General features: G+C 40.8%; 1 protein-coding gene across 1 annotated transcript in view; it reads right to left on the bottom strand.

Annotated features, from left to right (window-relative positions):
- Nucleotides 1-20,260, bottom strand: part of LOC126482103 (carboxypeptidase B-like) — a 190,355-nt gene that overhangs the window by 109,932 nt on the left and 60,163 nt on the right. Inside the window, exons 3-4 of the mRNA XM_050106078.1 lie at nt 8,435-8,531; nt 5,175-5,480 (exon numbers count right to left, since the gene is read on the bottom strand). Coding sequence (XP_049962035.1) covers nt 5,175-5,480; nt 8,435-8,531 — 403 coding nt within the window. The remainder of the gene's footprint in view (nt 1-5,174; nt 5,481-8,434; nt 8,532-20,260) is intronic.

Genomic DNA, 20,260 nt, shown 5'->3' with positions numbered 1-20,260 from the left:
GACCAGCAGTGGCAGCGTATGAGAGAGGAGACAATGCCAGTGAGAGAGAAAGAGGGAGGAGACAGTGAAGGTGGGAGAGAGAATTTGCCAGTGAAAGAGAAAGAGAGATTGTTGAAGACAATAGCAGACAGAGCCAAAGAGAGAGGAGATATTGATGGTCAGTGAGAGACAGCGGCAGTAAAAGAGAAAGACGGGCGGATGAAGATAGAAGTAGTGGAAGAAAAAGAGAGAGGAGACGGTGGAAATCAAAAAGAGAGCTGAGTGGCGACCATACGTATGCTTGAGATGTCTGGACTGCAGACCGGTGAACGTTAACACGTATGTATAGGGGAAGGTGCATTTTGGACCGAAGTTTTAAACGGGTGGGTATACGGGAAGAATAAGTTGGACTCCAACACTGCCTTGATATAGTGCAGACAGTGGCCACGGGAAAGTAAGACAAAAGGAGATAGGGTATGTGAAAGAGAAGAAAATGACAGTGGCATATACTGTAAATCAATGGGAGAGAAATGTGACTCTGTGAGAGAGACTTACATAGACAGCAGAATGAGCGTGAGATACTGAGTGTGAAGACTTAACTACAGAGAGAGGCTGGTTAAATGGATTTAGAATGTTCTGCGTTAAAACAGCACGAATACGTTCGCACATCAAAATTTTTGATGAGAAAGTCGGTATGAGGATTGAGGCAGAGCCACTTTTCTGTCAGTATCTTTTCAATAAGAATATATTCGCTTTTTTATACTCTTACAGCATCACTTTTCTAATGATAAATACCAGGTGTAGAAGTGTGAAACCGGAATTTTATTGCAATAGTTATACGCCTGCTGATGGAAACTGATAAACAATATTTTATTCAAAATAATCTCCAGTGCAATTTACACATTTCCCCCATCTCTCCGGCAGGCTATGAATGCCACGCCAAAACAACAATTCTTCTTTTGAAGCGAACCAGTCAGCGAGTCATTTTCGTACATTTTCATACGAACTGAAGCGTTGTTCAGCGAGAGCGTGTCCTAGTGACGCAAATAGATGATAATCGGACAGAGCGAAGTCTAGAGAACAAGCCGCATGCCCTAGTATTTCCCAACTGAACGCCTCGATCGTTTCCCTAATCCGTTTTGCTATGTGTGATGGGGCGTTATATGGAGCAATATGACTTTGTGTTGCCTTTTTCCATATTCCGGTCGTTTTTCACGTAATGCTCGATTTAAATCGATCACTTGCTGTTGTTAGCGATCAGTGTAAACTGTTTCACTGGGTTTTAACAGCTCATAATAGATGACACCTTCTGATCCCACAAAACACAGAGTATTGTCTTCTTTCCAAAGCGATTTTGTCTTGCAATGGCTGTCGATGGTTTGCCTGGATTCACCCATGATTTACCCATTCTCAAAATATATTCATTTTTCATCAGCTGTCACTATTCGATGGAAAAACTACTTTCTTTTGTATCTCGCAAGCAGTATTTCACAAGTGGTCTTTCGATTTGCTTGCCGTCTTTCATTCAGTTCATGCGCAACCCATTTTCCCACGTCCTCCACTTTTCCCATACACTTCAACCGCAGAGAAACGGCTTTCTGCGTCACATTCAATTGTTCCGAAAGTTCCTATTGAGTTTGACTACCATCTGCATCCAATAAGACCTGCAATTCGTTGTCTTCGAACTTTTTCAGTGCTTTCCGGCGCTCGTCGTTTATCACGTCAAAACCGCCCCGTTTTGAATTTTTTGAACCACGCAAAACACTGTGTTTCCCAAGATTATATTCGCCGAGAGCTTTGACAAGCATTCGATGCGATTCTGCAGCAGTTGTCTTCAAATTATAACAGAGAACCAACGCTGTCCGCAAATCCTAGTTCGTAGGCACAAAACTTGATATATTTAAGGGTTTGAAACAGATACCGATGTACGGAACTTGGGTTACTGTGTGTTGACATTCCTCGTCAGCCGTTACAGGAAGCAGATGGCGCTGCAGACGCGGTCTCAAGGTCCTCCACTGACGGATAGCACCATGAAGAGGAAAATTTCGGTTTCATACTACTGCACCTGGTGTATGTGTGAATCTTAACGCATGTGTATCTAGAAAACATCGTAATCCCAAGTCATGTCACCAGTGATAGGTTTCTGATCCTGATCCTAAACACACTATGTGATCAAAAGTATCCGGACACCCCCAAAACATATGTTTTTCATATTAGGTGCATTGTACTGCCAGGTACTGCATATCAGGGTCCTCAGTAGCCATTAGACATCGTGAGAAAGCAGAATGGGGCGCCCGCAAAAGTCACGGACTTCGAACGTGGTCAGGTGATTGGGTGTCACTTGTGTCATACGTCTGTACGCGAGATTTCCACACTCCTAAACATCCCTAGGTCCACTGTTTCCTATGTGACACTGAATTGGAAGCGTGAAGGGACACGTACAATACAAAAGCGTACAGGCCGACCTCGTCTGTTGACTGACAGAGACCGCCGACAGTTGAAGAGGGTCGTAAGGCGTAATAGGCAGACATCTATCCAGACCATCACACAGGAATTCCAAACTGCATCAGCATCCACTGCAAGTACTAAGACAGTTTGGCTGGAGCTGAAAAAACTTGGATTTCACGGTCGAGCGGCCGCTCATAAGCCACACATGGCGGTAAATGCCAAACAACGCCTCGCTTGGTGTCAGGAGTGTAACCATTGGACGATTGAACAGTGGAAAAACGTTGTGTGGAGTGACGAATCACGGTACACAATGTGGCCATCTGGTGGCAGGGTGTGGGTAGGCGGTTGCCCGGTGAACGTCATCTGCCAGCGCGTGTAGTGCCAACAGTAAAATTCTGAGGTGGTTGTGTTACGGTGTGGTGGTGATTTTCATGGAGAGGGCTTGCACGCCATGTTGCTTTGCTTGGCTCTATCACAGCACAGGCCTACATCGATGTTTTAAGCACCTTCCTGCTTCCCACTGTTGAAGAACAATTCCGGGATGACGATTGCACCTTTCAACACGATCGAGCACCTGTTCATAAAGCACGGCCTGTGGTGGAGTGGTTACACGGCAATAACATCTCTGTAATGGACCGGCCTGCACAGAGTCCTGACCTAAATCCTATAGAACGCCTTTGGGATCTTTTGGAACTCCGACTTCGTGCCAGACCTCACCGACCGACATCGATATCTCTCCTCTGTGCAACACTTCTTGAGAAATGGGTAGCCATTCCCCAACAGACCTTCCAGCACCTGACTGAACGTATGCCTGGGAAAGTGGAAGCTGTCATGAGGGTTAAGGGTGAGCCAGCATTACCGATGGAGGGCGCGACGAACTTGTAAGTAATTTTCAGCCAGGTGTCCGAATACTTTTGATCAAGTAGTGTTTTTCCGAGTGAGTAAAGTGTAAAAATATTTAACAGAACTTTTAATTGCATTAATTGCTAACGTGATCACAATATTGATTGAAATCTCACTTTGAATGTGAGAGATACGATGCTACTGAAATTTCTCCATGTGATATCAGAGTCAAGTAACTGCAGAAAATAATGGTTCAAATTCACTTAATTTAGCTTAAAGTACTATTACAAAGCGTGTTATCTGTGCTATACCTAAATATATATGAAAAGTTCATCTTAAAGTGTTCTTGAAAGTCATAAAAGATTTAGGACCCCATAGCCCAGGCACCGTGTTTGTTAGTAATTAATCAATTTTCATTAAAGAGTACTATGTTTACTAAACTCATCAGCTAGTAAATGTTGCAGTCTGGTAATATTTATTACTTTATGCACGAATAACGATACTGATGTTTATAGAGGTGATGAGTTATTTGCTATATTTCATTTCTGAGTTTTAAAAATGTCGCGACCAAAAGAAGTTACTTTCGTCCGGCCACAACTGTGAGTTCTTTGATTGCTCTGGGAGAAGGTTCAACAAACTAGAGCACTTGAAATATTAGTTCTCTTTGTTATATAAATGAATAAAAGATTTGATTAACTTTGACACAGTCTGTTTCCACAGGAGTGTTTGGTAATTACAATTGACATTGACTAGTAAAGCATCACTTCAAGCACTTAATAACAAACTGTTCTCCTGAGATAAAAAATGCAACATTTACGAAGTACATGTCATCAGAAACTTTGGCTGTGACTGTTCTACTCGGTGACATCGACTGCTAAGCTTGGGGTCTCGAACTGGAGCGGAGTTCTTGTTACTTGGACACTATGCTGACCTCAACGTGAGGGCGCTGTCATGCTGAGAGGGGTGAGGTATGGCCTTCAGCAGCGCCTCCCATACGTCCTTGCAGACTCCAGCGAGCCATCGCTAATAAAATCTGGGATATCGATTCGCGTTGCCGACTTTGGCGTGGCACCTTGATCTCTGGAAGTTGTCACAAGAAAGTTATTAACAATTTCTTTGAATTATTTGTCCGATTTTGACTGGCGTTTGTTTTCGTTTATTTGGTCACATACTGTTATTCTTACACGAGGAATTTAGATTCGAATTCTGTTTATTGGTTCGGTCTCTCTTTTTAATACAATGTTTTGTCAGGAAACGAAGTCCGATACCTTTGATCCTTCAGAAACACCATCACGATTAATCAGTTCTGTTTATTGGTTCGCCCTCTCTTTTTAATATAATGTTTTGTCAGGAAACGAAGTCCGATACGTTTGATCCTTCAGAAACACCATCACGATTAATCAGATCTGTTTATTGGTTCGCTCTCTCTTTTTAATACAATGTTTTGTCGGGAAACGAAGTCCGATACCTTTGATCCTTCAGAAACACCAATACTATCAATCAATCCCGTAAAAGGGGTAACACTAATTTTCCGTATAGTACAGCAGTAGAGCGTGTTATCTGTTCCTTTACCGCGATGGAGCAGTGTTGTACGTGGATGCTGGTTTACTTTTCCTCCATTACAAAGGGAGCTGTACGTCGATGATCCCTGTCGTCAAAAGCGTACTGAGAAAGAGGGTTCAGATCAAAAAATGAAGGTGGTAAAAACATTTATCTGATCATTTTATGATAAGTGTCTGCTCAGATGGAAGACAGCTTATAATGGCCTTGAGGTTGACAAGATGAGTAACTCAACAAGTAAATAATTAAATAGAGCCACTCCAGCTGAGTGCTTTTATTGGAATGTAGTATCTAGATAAGTAACAGTCTTACGGTAGATTCTGAGATATCCAAGTATTCATTACCTTTGTGAGAGAGTACTCGTAGCCATCAGGGTTGAGCACAGGGATGATGTGCCAGTCGACGCTGTCTGTAAGCGAACTCGCCGTTGCGTTCTCGACCAACTGGTTGATGACGTAGAGGGCGGCAGCTGGCGCGATCCACTCCCTGGCGTGGATGCCCGCGTCGATCAGGATGACCGGCCTGGTGCCGCCCCCTCCAGAGGATATCTGGATGATATCTATAGGGCGTCCCTCGGATGTGTTTCCGATGCTCTGCACAGTCACTGTACGTGGATAGCTTGATTCCAACTGCGACAAGTACTTCCGAATCTGTAAAACCGAAGTGAGAATGTTACGCATTTCATACGTAGTCGCCTTAGGGACATCCGGGGAATCCCATACTGGTGTCTCCTGTGGAGTACAGATGGCAAAGTACAGATGCTGTGCCGTTGCCTCCCTATGACCTGTTACGGCTTATAAAGTGCATATCTGTAGCGTACAGCAACCTGTGATGAGTGCTTCTATAGTGTATTGTTGTGAGATTATGGATGATTATTTACTCAATGATAGGAAGATGGTGAAACATGCTGCGATCACACAGAGCACCACAAGGTTGTTAGACTATCCCTTTCAAGTAGTACTAAGAGGTCAAACGCGATAAGGGTCTCACACTGGACGGGCGGATTACCATCAACAGTGTCACGTGCTCGCACTATGACTCGCCGAATAGAGGTTCAATATTTAACCTAGAACATTGATACAGAACAGGTTGTGGGGAGATTCCCTAGTCTTGTCTGTCTGCTTAGCTGAGTGGTACGTGCTTGCCTACCTTGCAGCAGGCCCGAGTTCGATTTGCAGCCTGGTTGGAGATTTTCTCCGCTCGTGGACTGGGTGTTGTGTTGTCCTCATCATCATTTCATCCTCATCACCGGCACGCGAGTTGCCCAATGTGGGGTTGACTGTAATAAAACTCACACTCGGCGGCCGAACTTCCCCGGATGGACCTCCCGGTCGGCAATGTCATACGATCATTTCATTTTTTCCCTACTCTTCTTCACTAAATACATTGGAACATGTAAAGATGAAGCAGATGGTCTTGTAAGTGAAGGTGATGGTTGTGTGATTTAATCTCCGCGCCCAGCTGGTTTCTACGAGTAGTTTTGGTGTACTGTGGGCTTTCTTTTTGATGGTTAGTAGGTGAAGTTTTTAATGTAGTTTTAGTCCATGATGTTTTAATGTTCCAGTTGCGTGGATTAGAAAGTTGTGTATTGTCAGTCAAAGGTCTGTAGCGTGATTTTTCCTACAATGATCGCCTGCGATTTTGCAAGAGTGATGGAAGGGTACCACTCTTTGCACCTAGGAGTAAAGCTGTTGAGATGCAGTTTGTGGCATTGTTGGTATGAATACAAAAGGTCCGAAGCAGCAACCTAATAAATCATTGGTAGGTCACATTAGAAAACTTGCAGAATCAACATGGATGCATATGTATGTATGCAATGCACTGTGACAATACGCGTCAAATCGCTAACTATGATAAAAATCTTTTTATTACTGTTAGTATTATAATATTTTCATTCGAGTACTCTACATATCTGTCGTATTACAGTAAAGAGAAATAATCTATTTTCCAATTCTTCGCCAGGATTTGAATCAGTATATTTAGCGAGCGGTCATACGTGAAGTACTTCGGGTAAGGAGTTGCAGTAGACACGATAAAAGTTTAAATCAAACATACTCTAAATGAGGATCAGATTTCATTGTATCTGACATCTGACTTTATTCTTTTCCAGCTATTGTTACATCGACGAATAAAAACTTAGAGACAGGGAATTGACTTTTACATGCGCGTTATACTCTTCCATATCGAATCGGAGTCGCGTTCTATACGCCGGAATGTCACTGAGTCACAGTTACACACTCCAAAGTAGGAATACGAAATGTGTTCAGTTAGATGCGTCTAAGGAGCACCTCTCTATTGATGTCAGAATGCTAGAGAGTATAGTTAGAATTCAGGTTAGAGGGAGAGGCTCGGGTCTAATGCACAGATTTCGGGTAGAAATAAGGAAGATTAGAGTTTAACGTCCCGTCGACATCGAGGTGATTACTGACGCAGCACAAGCTACAGTCAAGGGAGAGTGAGGAAGGGACTCGGTAGTGTCCTTTCAAAGGAACCATCCCAGCATTTTGGTTAAGTGATTTAAAGAAATCCCGAACGGGGATTTGAACTGTCGTCAACCAGAATGTGACCCAGTGTACTAAACACTGTGCTACCTCACTGGGTAGATTTCGATAGAGACTGAACCAGTATGAATAGCGAGCGGCGACTGGGTCGACCAGGTACGTGCATCGTAACTGACAACGAATGGCATACAGCACGTGTGTGTGAGGACGATCCTGGCAATTTCGCTTAGTTCGTAACTATCTCGACATCTCATGGGAAACACACGCATTACCGTTCAAGAGAAATTCAGCGAGTAATTCATCCCAGCTCCCAAATAGGCAAAGAATGACTGGCATTGCTGTTATGTCTGACGCACCTCACGCAACAATATGATACTGGAATGAAGACTCATCCTTATGAGGTGAGTATTCTATGACACTTGAGAAGAAGCAATCATCCTTAGTATCAAAAAAGTGCACCAGAAATTACTGATTATTGATTATAGTCTCGAAGTGGAATTGTTGGAAATTATCCATCTTCCCACAGTAGACATAATGTTTCTGTATGATAATAACCACCACATTCAACCAAGATCCCACATCAGCTATTATGGCGTTTCTAATGAGAGTTATTGGACTGACAACCAGTTTCAGTATATTCAGTGTCATTATCAATGTCACGTACACATAAACCTGTTTTACTATCTAACATGACGTGGCAACGTAAACTACGTGGAAGTATCTCCACACAGGAATCGGTGCCTTGCTGTGACGATGAACTGAAGATTGGAAACCATTGTAACTATGCTGAGGTGTTAGCCATACTACAACGATGCTGAAAATAATCATCTCAAACTCCTCGCTCTGTGAAATCTCGTAATATTTATTTGTGATTCACCCTTACAAAACCAGAAACAATGTAGTTTCGGTAAGAGGCACGTACGATCCCGTAGCAGTTCCAAGAAAACTATTCCACCAATTACAAAAGAAATATCAAAGGGTTTTCCCAGTTGTGCTTAGGTAGTTATTTCCAGTTTGTTCGTTACTATAATACATTTTGTAGTTTCATCGTTTGGCTGTCGTAGGGGTCCATCCAATGTATTCTTAACTTTGGCGATACTCACATCATCGTAGCGTTGGTACTTGGTGAATGAAACGCGAGTCTCGTCCCTGCTGTTTATGGGTTTCACCAGCGTCTGATTTTGCTCCTTCTCCAAGACCCTGGAAATCGGCATGGATATTATTTGCACGGCATATAAACGATTCTGTTTATAATATAATGCATCTTTATCTTAATACAAATATTATTAACACACGAAAATTACAACAAAAGACATTATCATATTTTTGTTTTAGCTTTCCTTTGTGCTCATATTACTGTCGTTTTCTCAGAATGGGCTCTTTTCCGCTCGTCAGACAAACCTATTCCGGCCTCCTTGGGCTTTTATGCCAGGTCAATTTACCGGGCGTGAATTTTTTGCCTAAAAATCTGTCTGTCTCGTATTGTATGTTTTTCCTGCTTGCTTCAGAACTTATTTTACTGTATCGATCCATTTCATTGTATCCATTAAGCATTACTGCGTCTTTTGTAGACTTTCATAGCGTTTATAGGTAATGTGGTTGGATACATTCTTTTAATATGTCAATAGAATTTTAAGATGCGTTTTTCCGTATCTTACTATATGTAACTACACTTCTCAATTTATCTATTTGCTCTTATACTGTACATTCCCACTTCGGAGCTAAAATTTTCCAGTTTACTTTTCGTTATCTCTTTTGGATTTCTTCAGTGTTTCTCTTTATGTTTAAAATGAGTCTTTTGATCCCATACTCTCATTTGATGACTATGTTGTAGTGGATGAATTTTGTAAATTTTGAAATACATCTTTGTTAGAGATGTATTTTCTAAGTCTGAAGGCTGTTTCCATTATGTGGCAAAGAATTTGGTAACCAATCTTTTACAGGTCAATCTCCTGTACGCTTTCACCTATACAGGGTGTTACAAAAAGGTACGACCAAACTTTCAGGAAACATTCCTCACACACAAATAAAGAAAAGATGTTATGTGGACATGTGTCCGGAAACGCTTAATTTCCATGTTAGACCTCATTTTAGTTTCGTCAGTATGTACTCCAAAGTGATCAAATTGTAAATTTTCACAAACAACATGAGTGGGCTGACGAGAATCCGCACCCAATTGTGCAATCACGTCACCAACACAGATTTTCTGTGAACGTTTGGGCAGGCATTGTTGGTGATGTCTTGATTGGGCCCCATGTTCTTGCACCTACGCTCAATGGAGCACGTTATCATGATTTCATACGGGATACTCTACCTGTGCTGCTAGAACATGTGGCTTTACAAGTACGACACAACATGTGGTTCATGCGCGATGGAGCTCCTGCACATTTCAGTCGAAGTGCTCGTACGCTTCTCAACAACAGATTCGGTGACCGATGGATTGGTAGAGGCGGACCAATTCCATGGCCTCCACGCTCTCCTGACCTCAACCCTCTTGACTTTCATTTATGGGGGCATTTGAAAGCTCTGGTCTACGCAACCCGGGTACCAAATGTAGAGACTCTTCGTGCTCGTATTGTGGACGGCTGTGATACAATACACCATTCTCCAGGGCTGCATCAGCGCATCAGGGATTCCATGCGACGGAGGGTGGATGCATGTATCCTCGCTAACGGAGGACATTTTGAACATTTCCTGTAACAAAGTGAAGTCACGCTGGTACGTTCTGTTGCTGTGTGTTTCCATTCCATCATTGTGATTTGAAGAGAAGTAATAAAATGAGCTCTGACATGGAAAGTAAGCGTTTCCGGACATATGTCCACATAACATATTTTCTTTCTTTGTGTGTGAGGAATGTTTCCTGAACGTTTGGCCGTCCCTTTTTGTAACACCCTGTATATTTGAACTGAGAAAAGTCTCACGATTTTCCCTTACTTAATTTTTAGAATTTTGTTGTCTTAAATGACATTTGGAGACCTACAGTTTCTACTGTTTCTTTAAAGATTTTTTTTAGCTGTTTTATTGTTCTAACATAGTCACTTGGTCGTCTGCAAAAGCTACGTAGTCTACCGTAATGTTGGTTCTTCCTGATTTGGTTGGTTCGTCAAATTTAAGCTCCGATTTTAGTTTTCGGAACTTTTTGATCACTTTTTCTGAGACGTAGTTTGGAAGTAATGGAGAGAGTCCAACATCTTGTCAAATCTTCCAAAATCTCTCCCCGAATTCTACCTTAGATTCTGTACCGTTTAGTATGTCACTAATATGTGCAGTGTTCTTGAGATCGAGTCTTTCAGAATACGGTAAAGAATTTTACAACCAACACAGTTCTAAGATCTTTTTAGAAGTCATCTTATTATGAATTTTTTAATGCCTGGCAATTAGTTTCAGAATTAAAATTCGTTCTGAAAAGAACGGCCTGAAAAGGAAAACTAAACTCCATACAAACAGGCCTCGGAAGACCCAACGGGACCGACCGACCGTCGTGTCATCAACTGCCGACAGGCGTCATTGGATATGGATCAGAGTGGCATGTGGTCAGCACATCGCTCTCCCGGCCGTTGTCAGTTTTTGTGTCCGGAGCCGCTACTTTTCGATCAAGAAGCTCCTCAACCGGCCTCACAAGGGCTGAGAGTGCCCTGCTTGCCAACAGCGCTCCACAGAGCAGGACAGTGACACAGTCAAGTGCTAGCCAAGACCGACAGCGCTTAATTCCGGTGATCTGACGGGAACTGGTGACACCACTGCAGCCAGCCCATTGGCTTCAGGTCTGATATTCGACAATTTTGCACCTCTTTTGGTATAATGCAAAACAATTGTCCTTTACTGCTGGTTGTTGGTTTTTCGTTTTCTGACACTTTTCGCATCTTTCTAATATTTTCCTAGCCCTCTTTACCATATTGTTAAAATGCAAGTTTCTTTCAACTTTTACGCACACTTGAACGTTTGTAGTCCTGTCTTCCTCAGTTGCGTGTAATATTACGGTATATTGATAATTTTTACTTATGGGCCGTCTGACAGCAACTGATTAAAACATAATTTTAGTGCCATATGCATTTCGCCTTTATTTTCTGCAAGGCATCATCAGTGGCCTGGAATATGTACATATGTTCGCTATTTAATTTACAGTTTGGTCACTGTACCTATAGGTTATAAACAGTTTTGCAGGTTGGTATTTCCTATTAAGTAGTTATGTTTCGAACTGTACTTGCAGGGCTGGCCGGTGTGGCCGAGCGGTTCTAGGCGCGTCAGTCTGGAACCGCGCGCCCGCTACGGTCACAGGTTCGAATCCTCCCTCGGGCATGGATGTGTGTGATGTCCTTAGGTTGGTTAGGTTTAAGTAGTGCTAAGTTCTAGGGGACTGATGACCTCAAATGTTAAGTCCGCTAGTGCTCAGAGCCATTTGAACCATTTTTTTGTACTTGCAGGTTTCGTATACGATTTCCTACATATTACGCTCCTGTTGCATATTTGGTGTTCTTCTTCTTATGAATGCCAATTTGCGGTTTTTTCCACATTCCACAGCACACCACATTTGTGTGTGTGTGCGTGTGTTGGTGAATGTCAAAGTTCTGATGCAGTACACATAGGCATGACATGCACGAATTTTAAAACACGATACAAAGAACATATCATATGTTGGAAGTACGAAACAAACCATTCCACATTTGCAGAAAATTTAAAACATCATAACCACCATCCTACAAACAAGGAAAAAGTAATGAAAATAATGAGAATAAACAATCATGACAAACATCTTACACAAACGCAAGAAAACGTCCACATTCAGAAATCCATAGCTGTAAACAAAACATGTGATAAATGAACAAACACGCATCAGCACGGGCACCCTACTACACTTAATAAAGGATATGATAAGATAAAACAAACAAAACACACACTCACACAAAAGCAGCCCAAAAAGAGAATAAAAAATAATATATATACTACACCAAAAAATACACACACACAGCACAAAAATTATATCGCACCAAAACACACACACACACACACTCTTATGCATACTCGAACAGATCACAGATGCTTCAATGCTTACACTCGAAATGTGGCAATAACATTCGATCTTTGTCAAAAACATTTGACAGTCGGCAACAGAAATGCATCGAAACAAGTGTTCGGTTCATAGCGCTGTGTAATGTGGGAAAAAAACCGCAAATCGGCATTCATAAGAAGAAGAACAACACCAAATATGCAACAGGAGCGTAATATGTAGGAAATCGTCCAGGAAACCTGTAAGTACAGTTCAAAACATTACTACTTAATAGGAAATAGCAACCACCAGAACTGTGTATAACCTATAGGTGCAGTGACCAAAATGTAAATTAAATAGCAAACGTATGTACATATTCCAGGCCACTGATGACGCCTTGCAGGAAATAAAAGCGAAACGCGTATGGCACTAAAATCGTGTTATATTTAGTTGCTGTCAGACGGTCCGCAAGTAAAAATTATCAATATACCGTAATTTTACGCATATATTACGAACTCCTCTATGATATGTTCACGTGAATATAACTTCCAGTTTTCCCACACCAAATTAGTTCTGCGGTCCCTTTTTCCACCAAATGGTGTTCCCTAATTTTGGGGTTCTGGTTGTCTTCTCACGTTTGCTCTACCATAGCCAAAATCAGATCTTTTTCTTGTTCCTTTTTGATGTTTCTCAAGATTTTGCGACACTCTCTTTCGTACTTTATCTCTGTCATGTAAAAAAATGTATTTCTCTGTGATCTGATTCACTCTGCTCCCTTTGTTCCATTCCTAATTGCAATTGTGACAATGTTTCTGCCGCCACACTTTCCTTGCCAGGACGTAATGTATATCAAACTGGAATTCCGGAAGAGCAATGGCCCATCTGGTGAGTCTACCATGTGTCAGCCTGCAATTCTTAATAAAAGACAGTGACTTGTGGTCTGTATATGTTTCCCCATCAAATAGCATTGGAACTTTTTCAAGCCCTACACAACTGCTAATGCCCCTGTCTCAGTAACTGTATAGTTATGTTCAGACTTTGTTAACATTCTCCTAGCAACACTAATTGATCTCTGTTCTGCACCATTCTCAGTCTGAATTACTTGGAATAGATGTGCTCCAATTCCAAAATCGGAACTGTTAGCAGATACACAAAACTACTTGTCTAGCCTTGGTGAAACAGTATTCCATCTTTACAGAGAGCCCGCTCAATATTATCAAGTTCCTTCTGCCATTGTTCTGTCCATGACCAAGTCCAGACTAGATAACTTACTAGCTATTCTGCAACATTTCCTCTAAAGCTCTTAGATCTTAGATTCCGTTATCTTATTGGGTTATCCTAGCGTCCAATGTGACTTAAACTGAGCCATCTTTTTTGGTAACTGAAATTAGGGGGCTACAGTAATGATTGGTTAATCTCTCTCTAATCTGTAAGTCAACGTCCTCTGTATTTCTCTATCAATGGCCTAGTTTTTTTACACATATATTACATGTGCTCTCACCTTAAAGGGTTGATGTGGCTTGACCTTAAATTTATAAGATTCTCCCTTCATTAACACTAGTCTATCAGAAAATACTTCTTTTCATTTTAACAACACATTATCTAGGTCTCCTTTCCCATCTCTATCAATAACATCAATATTCTTTACTTTATACTTTATTTCATTACCTGCCCCTGAACCAACTTCACTCTGAGTCTGATTTTCTTTTCGCTGTGGAATACATTCCTCTCTATCTACTTGCCACTGAACACATCCACACATTATTTTTAGGTAGTACTTATCCTGCACTTTCCCTTTGGGATATATTGGTTTGGAGAGAGAGATATTCAGTAATTACCAGTAAGCCGCATCACAACTTGTCTGCCCAGAAATGCGTGTAGGTATGGATAAATGTTAATCTCGTAGTTTTGGTGAGCAGTCTGGTAATTTACCTTTTCTCCTCAGTGATGTACAACAATGCGTACGCGGCTGCGGCGCCTGTTCTCTCTTCGTAAATAACTTTTGTCTCCGAATATGGTCATTTAAAAATGAAAGCTCTTGTCGTATCGGGAGAAGGTAATCAAGAAGTAACTCAGTAGTAGAATGAAAACTTGTTACTTCTACATATTAGAACTTTTACTTAACAAAATAATGAAACTCAATTACATGTGTCGTTTTCACACCAACTCAGAAGGCTGGCAGACACCGAGATCGGTTAAGAAAAGAAAAAAAAAGAAAGAGGTACATAAAATAAATGCTATTTTTTATATTCAATTTTCAATTTTCTGTCAGCACAGATGGCGCGATTATTTATTTATTTGTATAGGTCATTTAAAGAACCTACACAGGGGCTAACTATGTTACAAAATTAAATTTCTCTCTGAGTACCGTTTACCGTTGAGGTCGTACTACCCTTTCCTAAATCCATAACTGCTGTGTGGTCCAGCAACAAATCTGTCTCAATTATCAGTCCAATACCAAATCTGGGACCACCATAGCACCAACCACCAATAAAATTCCTTGAATAGTTACAACTATAACGGTTGATTCTTTATTTTCTGACTTTTTGCGCCTACTGCACTCCTTTAATGGCAATACTGGTACCTCATTTTATCTCTAATTTTGTCATAGCTATTTGGTCAGAGCTTATTTGATCTGCAACAGCACATAACTCGCTACCTGTATTAACAATATTAATTAAATTAATTCCATCAATTTCCACATCTACAACCGGTTGGCAGTCCTCTTTATTGTCTATTTCATGTCTATTTCATTATCTTCGAAAAGAACTTCTGTAATATCCCCAGGACTTTCCCTGTCAACCTCTTCATAGTCGATGGTACATCACTTAGCTGAGGTCGTGTTTGGACCTCACACAAACTCCTTTATAGTCTTCCCTTTCTTGGTCTCCCCTTTTGTAGTTTCCTCCAATCCTGTCATCATTACATCTCTCATTTTGTTTTTGACATCGCTTGTTATTGTGATTATTATTACCTTTTGGTTCCAGCCTCCACTACCACGTTTGTTGATCCCACTGCCATGCCTGTCGTCGCCTCTTCCATTCTGATTTCTGTTATGTTCCTTTTGCTCATTGTGGTTTCTATTTTGTTCCCTCCAATCACCACTTTCTCTCAATATCCAAATTACTCCTCTCCAGCCATTACTGGATATTTCCTACTTTCAAATTGCATCCAGCTAGTCTAAAACTTGTAAAATATCTTCTGTTTTCGTTTTAAATATCCCTACAAATTTTTCCTGAATATTCACTTGTAGTTTGACTAATACTACACCAATAAGGTCTTCATGACTAAGTGGGTTATCTAAATACAAATTCTTCTCGCAGAAACTCTGAAAATAATCTTTATAGCTATCACACCCAAGGTCTACGAAATTTGCCCCCTGGAAGGTGGTATTTCTAACACTGCATTCAGTACTGTTAGCCCAGTACTAGTCTAAGAATTTTTTAATAAATTCGTCATACGTCTGACATGATCCCCCAGCTCTTGTTCCCCATGACAGAGCATCTCCTTCCTGTAACACATCCTATTTTCTTTCTCTCGTCCCATTTTTCTTGCAATAGCCCTTGAAACTGTTTCACAAAAGCTTTAGGATTGAGTTTCCCTTTTGCCGAAAAATTATGTAAAGTTCAAACTTTTAAATAGTGGTCTTCACTTGTATTTTCTTGCACTGTGATTTACTGTACAGTAATAATGTTTTTCAATTTTGAAACTAATTTCTTTCAACTCTTTCAGTAAAGATATCGTGCCTGTGTTAGTAAAATCATTGACCTCTTTCTGAATACTAGCTGCATTTGTGAATATCTCTGTAGTATTTGTTTTTATTGAAGATATTCTATTGGATGAAGCTACCTCTGTTTCGTCTACTTTTTTATTTAAACAGTGTAATAAATCTGTGGCTTTTATTTAGAGCATAGTCAAATTTCTTGGAATGTGCTATTTTATACCACTCTGGGCTACGATTCTTGGACATTGTTGATGCCGTTGTTTACAAATCCAATGGTTTGGCTTCACAAGTTGTGCTAGTTAACATCCCAAGATTTCTAACATTGGTCTTAGATATGGTGCTGTGAAAATCTTTATGGAACATCTCGAATGGGGCTACGGTAAATCTCAAGTAAGTGGGATTGGCATAGTGGTCCAGTATCGTAACTCGACATCAGGTCATCAGCTTATTGAGGACTGCCGGTTGCGAAGATGATTAGTGCAGACCGGAATTTGATTTTTTGGACAGCAGTAATATTGGTGCAGGCACTCAAGTGCTTTAGTAAACTATAGTTCCATCTCGTCCAATGATCTACTTTCTATGACTATTGGTGTTGTCAGTGTACATAAATCTCTTTGAATCTCTGGAAATAGCCTGTTGAAGTGGGGCCGAGCGCACTGTCTCTGACAGAAGTGACACATGACAGGGCGAGCATGTTCCAAATATTTTTTCCTATCGGCTCACTTCACTCTGTACTTCGCTGCAGATACACTGCGCATGGTTGCACGACTGCTGTAATTTAGTCCGTAATGAGTATGTGTGTTGAGACTTGGGAGACACTGAACACACTTATAAGAACACGGGGCAAGAATTCACTCATCGCAGAATACGTCACTCTAAGATTGAGTACCACCGACTCCCGCCTCCACAATGGCCTCAGTCCGGCTAGGAAGAGAATACAACTTTCTACAGTTGTCACCCACTGTTCAAAGTAGTCCAAGACATTTTCCATGGGCTCAATACCCAATAATTTAGCGGGTTTGTCGAGATGTGATGGGATCCCTAACAATTCATCAAACAACGAACGTATGTGTGCAGTCGTGTGAACACGGCCGTCGTCGTCTCGAAAGACAGAAGTCAACACAAGATTTGTAGAAGAAAGGGCAACATTTGGTCACATAGACTGGTGAATGAACTTCTTGGTTCACGTTCTTGGAAGCCTGAATGAACTGCAGGCGTCCAACTTTATGCAGATTATTCAGATTCAGATTATTTCATTTGATGCATGACCTCGCTGGCTACATTCATTGATGTTCTAGACACCCGAAAATGAATTGCATACAACATCGTTCCGTACATTACGCACAACAACGACATTTTTAGAAAATCATTGACAGAGCACAGATTTACCTTAACCGATGCAAGGCCCCGGAACTAGATGACATTGCGTTAGAACTACTGATAGCCTTGGTATAGCCACCCATGACAAAACTCTTTCATCTGGGGAGCAAGATGTATGAGACAGGCGAAATACACACAAAACTCTTTCATCTGGGGAGCAAAATGTATGATACAGGCGAAATACCCTCAGACTTGAAGAAGAATATGATAATTCCAATTCCAAAGAAAGTGGGTGTGAAAATTACCGAATATCAGGTTAGTAAATCATGGGTGCAAAATAATAACACGAATTCTTTACAGAAGAATGGGAAAACTGATAGAAGCCGACCCTGGGGAAGATATATTGTATTGTGGAAAAAAGTAGGAACACGCTGGGAAATACTGATCATTTGTCACTCTTAGGTTAAGGAAAGGCAAACCTACGTTTAGGTAAACCTACGTTTTAGAGAAAGCCTTTAACAGTGTTGGCTGGAATTCACTTTTTGAAATTTTTAAGGTAGCAGGGGTAAAATAGAGGGAGTGAAAGGCTATTTACGACTTGTACAGAAACCAAACGGCGGTTATAATAGTCGAGGATGTAACGGAACTGCTACAGTTCGCAACAAAAAATAATAATATTAAATTGTTTTCATAAACGTTGTTGGTATTTTGTGGTTGATTGATAAATTTCGATACATAGCTGCAAGTAAATAGAGAGCAGACACCTTTGTAGCTCAGGTAAGTTACAAGTTTTTGAATATGTGTTAGTTAATGGGCAGAAAGAGTTTAATAATTAAGTTTGTTAATTTAGTTTAATGCACTACTCCAAGGGTTAATAAAAAACTACTTCAATCTAAAAGTCATAATAATGGGAGTCGCGAGTCGTAATTGGCTGCGCAGCTGGGGCGAGAAGTGGTGTCATGTGCAGTAGCAAGGGTAGAGGGGGTAGCGACGTTTCGAACTCAGCAGTCGCTTTTTTGTGGCTGGTGACGTAAAAATTTACTTTGTGGGAAAAATAGCGTTTTAACAACTGTAAAACAGTGTAGTGTTATTTTACTCGACATCATATCGTCTTCAATATCTGTAAACAGCGGATGCAAGAATTTCGACACTTGTGACGCAGAAAAGTTTGGAGCTATGGCTGCCGAAGCAACAATGGCTCTAAGTGGCGTCATATTGGTCGACGAGTAATTAATGCATCAGAGACCTGAAGTAGCCGTGCAGTTTTGCTTTGGCCGTCGGACATCTAGCAACGCACGCAAAATGATAAGGCAAGACTCTCCAATTAATTTTCTTATTGACTAGAACTGCAAGGGAGCTTAGTGCAGTTTATTTTACGTGATGGTTGGTAAATTACATGTTGATAATTGTTAAAGACGGTGTTAAACTCAATCTAATCAGTTTCATGCTCCTGAATCCAAGTCACTTTTGTAACTACTTGAAACATTTCTTTCAAACCATTGTGCTGCGTGATCTAAAAGAACTGAAAACAATAATGTTAACACAGCTGACATAAGTGACAATTCACACACAGAAAATGGAAGTTTTAATTGAATACATTGGTGCTTTGTGATTCAATTCTTTCTGACCTAATTATTTTGCTGTTTAACTTCAAAGTTTTACTCAACGCTAAATTTTTTCCTACAGAAAACCATTTCCATTAAGTGACATGTAAAATTAAAGATGGCTGCTTCATAGAATATGAATGAATTAGAATGCTAGCTTCCACACTGAAAAAAATAATAAACTCCAACTGGAACCAACCAGAATTCAATTCCAAATTAAAGTAAAGTAAATTAGACACTGTGATTCTGTCAGAGACAGCAAAGGACTTGTAAGAGCAGTTGAATGGAATGGACAGTGTCTTGAAACTGGGATATAACATGAAAATCAAGAAAAGAAAAGCACAGACAATGGAACGTAGTTAAATTAAATCAGGTGATGCTAACGGGATTAGATTAGGAAATGAGACTCGCAAAGTAGTAAAATAGTTATGCTATTTGGGAAGAAAAATAACTGGCGATGGCAAGGAAAGCGTTCCTGAAGAAGAGAAATTTGTTAACATCGGATATTGATTTTAGTCTCAGAAAGTCTTTACTGAAAGTATTTTATGGACTGTAGCCATGTATGGGTGTGAATCATTGGACACTAAACAGTTTAGACAGAAGAGAATAGAAGGTTTTGAAATGTGATGTTACAGAAGAATGCTGAAGATTAGTTGGGTCCTGAATATAACTGGAGAAAAGAAATTTGTGGCACAACCTGACAAGAAGAAGCGATCGATTGATAGGACGCTTTCTGAGACATCAATGGATCACAATTTGGTACTGGAGGAAAGTCTGGGGAGTAAAATAGATAAAATTCGTAGAGGGAGACCAAGAGATGAATACAGTAAGCAGATTCAGAAATATGGAAGTTGCATAGTTATTCGGAGATGAAGAGGCTTGCACAGAATAGAGTAGGATGGAGAGCTGCATCAAACCAGTCGTCTTACTCAGACCACAACAACAACGCATTTTAAACAACAGTTTCCGTGAATGTGTATGCTCTGTGTTGCTGTTGTGGCCCTCAGTCCGAAGACTGGTTTGATTTAGCTGTATTCACTAGTCTATCCTTCCTCTCTGCACATCGAGCGAGGTGGCAGAGTGGTTAGCACACTGGACTCGCATTCGTGAGCACGACGGTTCAAACCCGTGTCCGGCCATCCTGATTTAGGTTTTCCGTGGTTTCCCTAAATCACTCCAGGCAAATGCTGGGATGGTTCCTTTAAAAGGGCAAAACCGATTTCCTTCCCTAATCCTCTGGGACCGATGACCTCGCTGTTTGGTCCCCTTCCCCAAACCAACCAACCAACCAATC

Source organism: Schistocerca serialis, chromosome 5 (genome assembly GCF_023864345.2).
Source record: "Schistocerca serialis cubense isolate TAMUIC-IGC-003099 chromosome 5, iqSchSeri2.2, whole genome shotgun sequence".
In the NCBI taxonomy this organism is placed as follows: domain Eukaryota; kingdom Metazoa; phylum Arthropoda; class Insecta; order Orthoptera; family Acrididae; genus Schistocerca; species Schistocerca serialis.
Note: the sequence above shows the minus strand (reverse complement) of the source record. Positions and strands in the feature narration are given on the sequence as shown.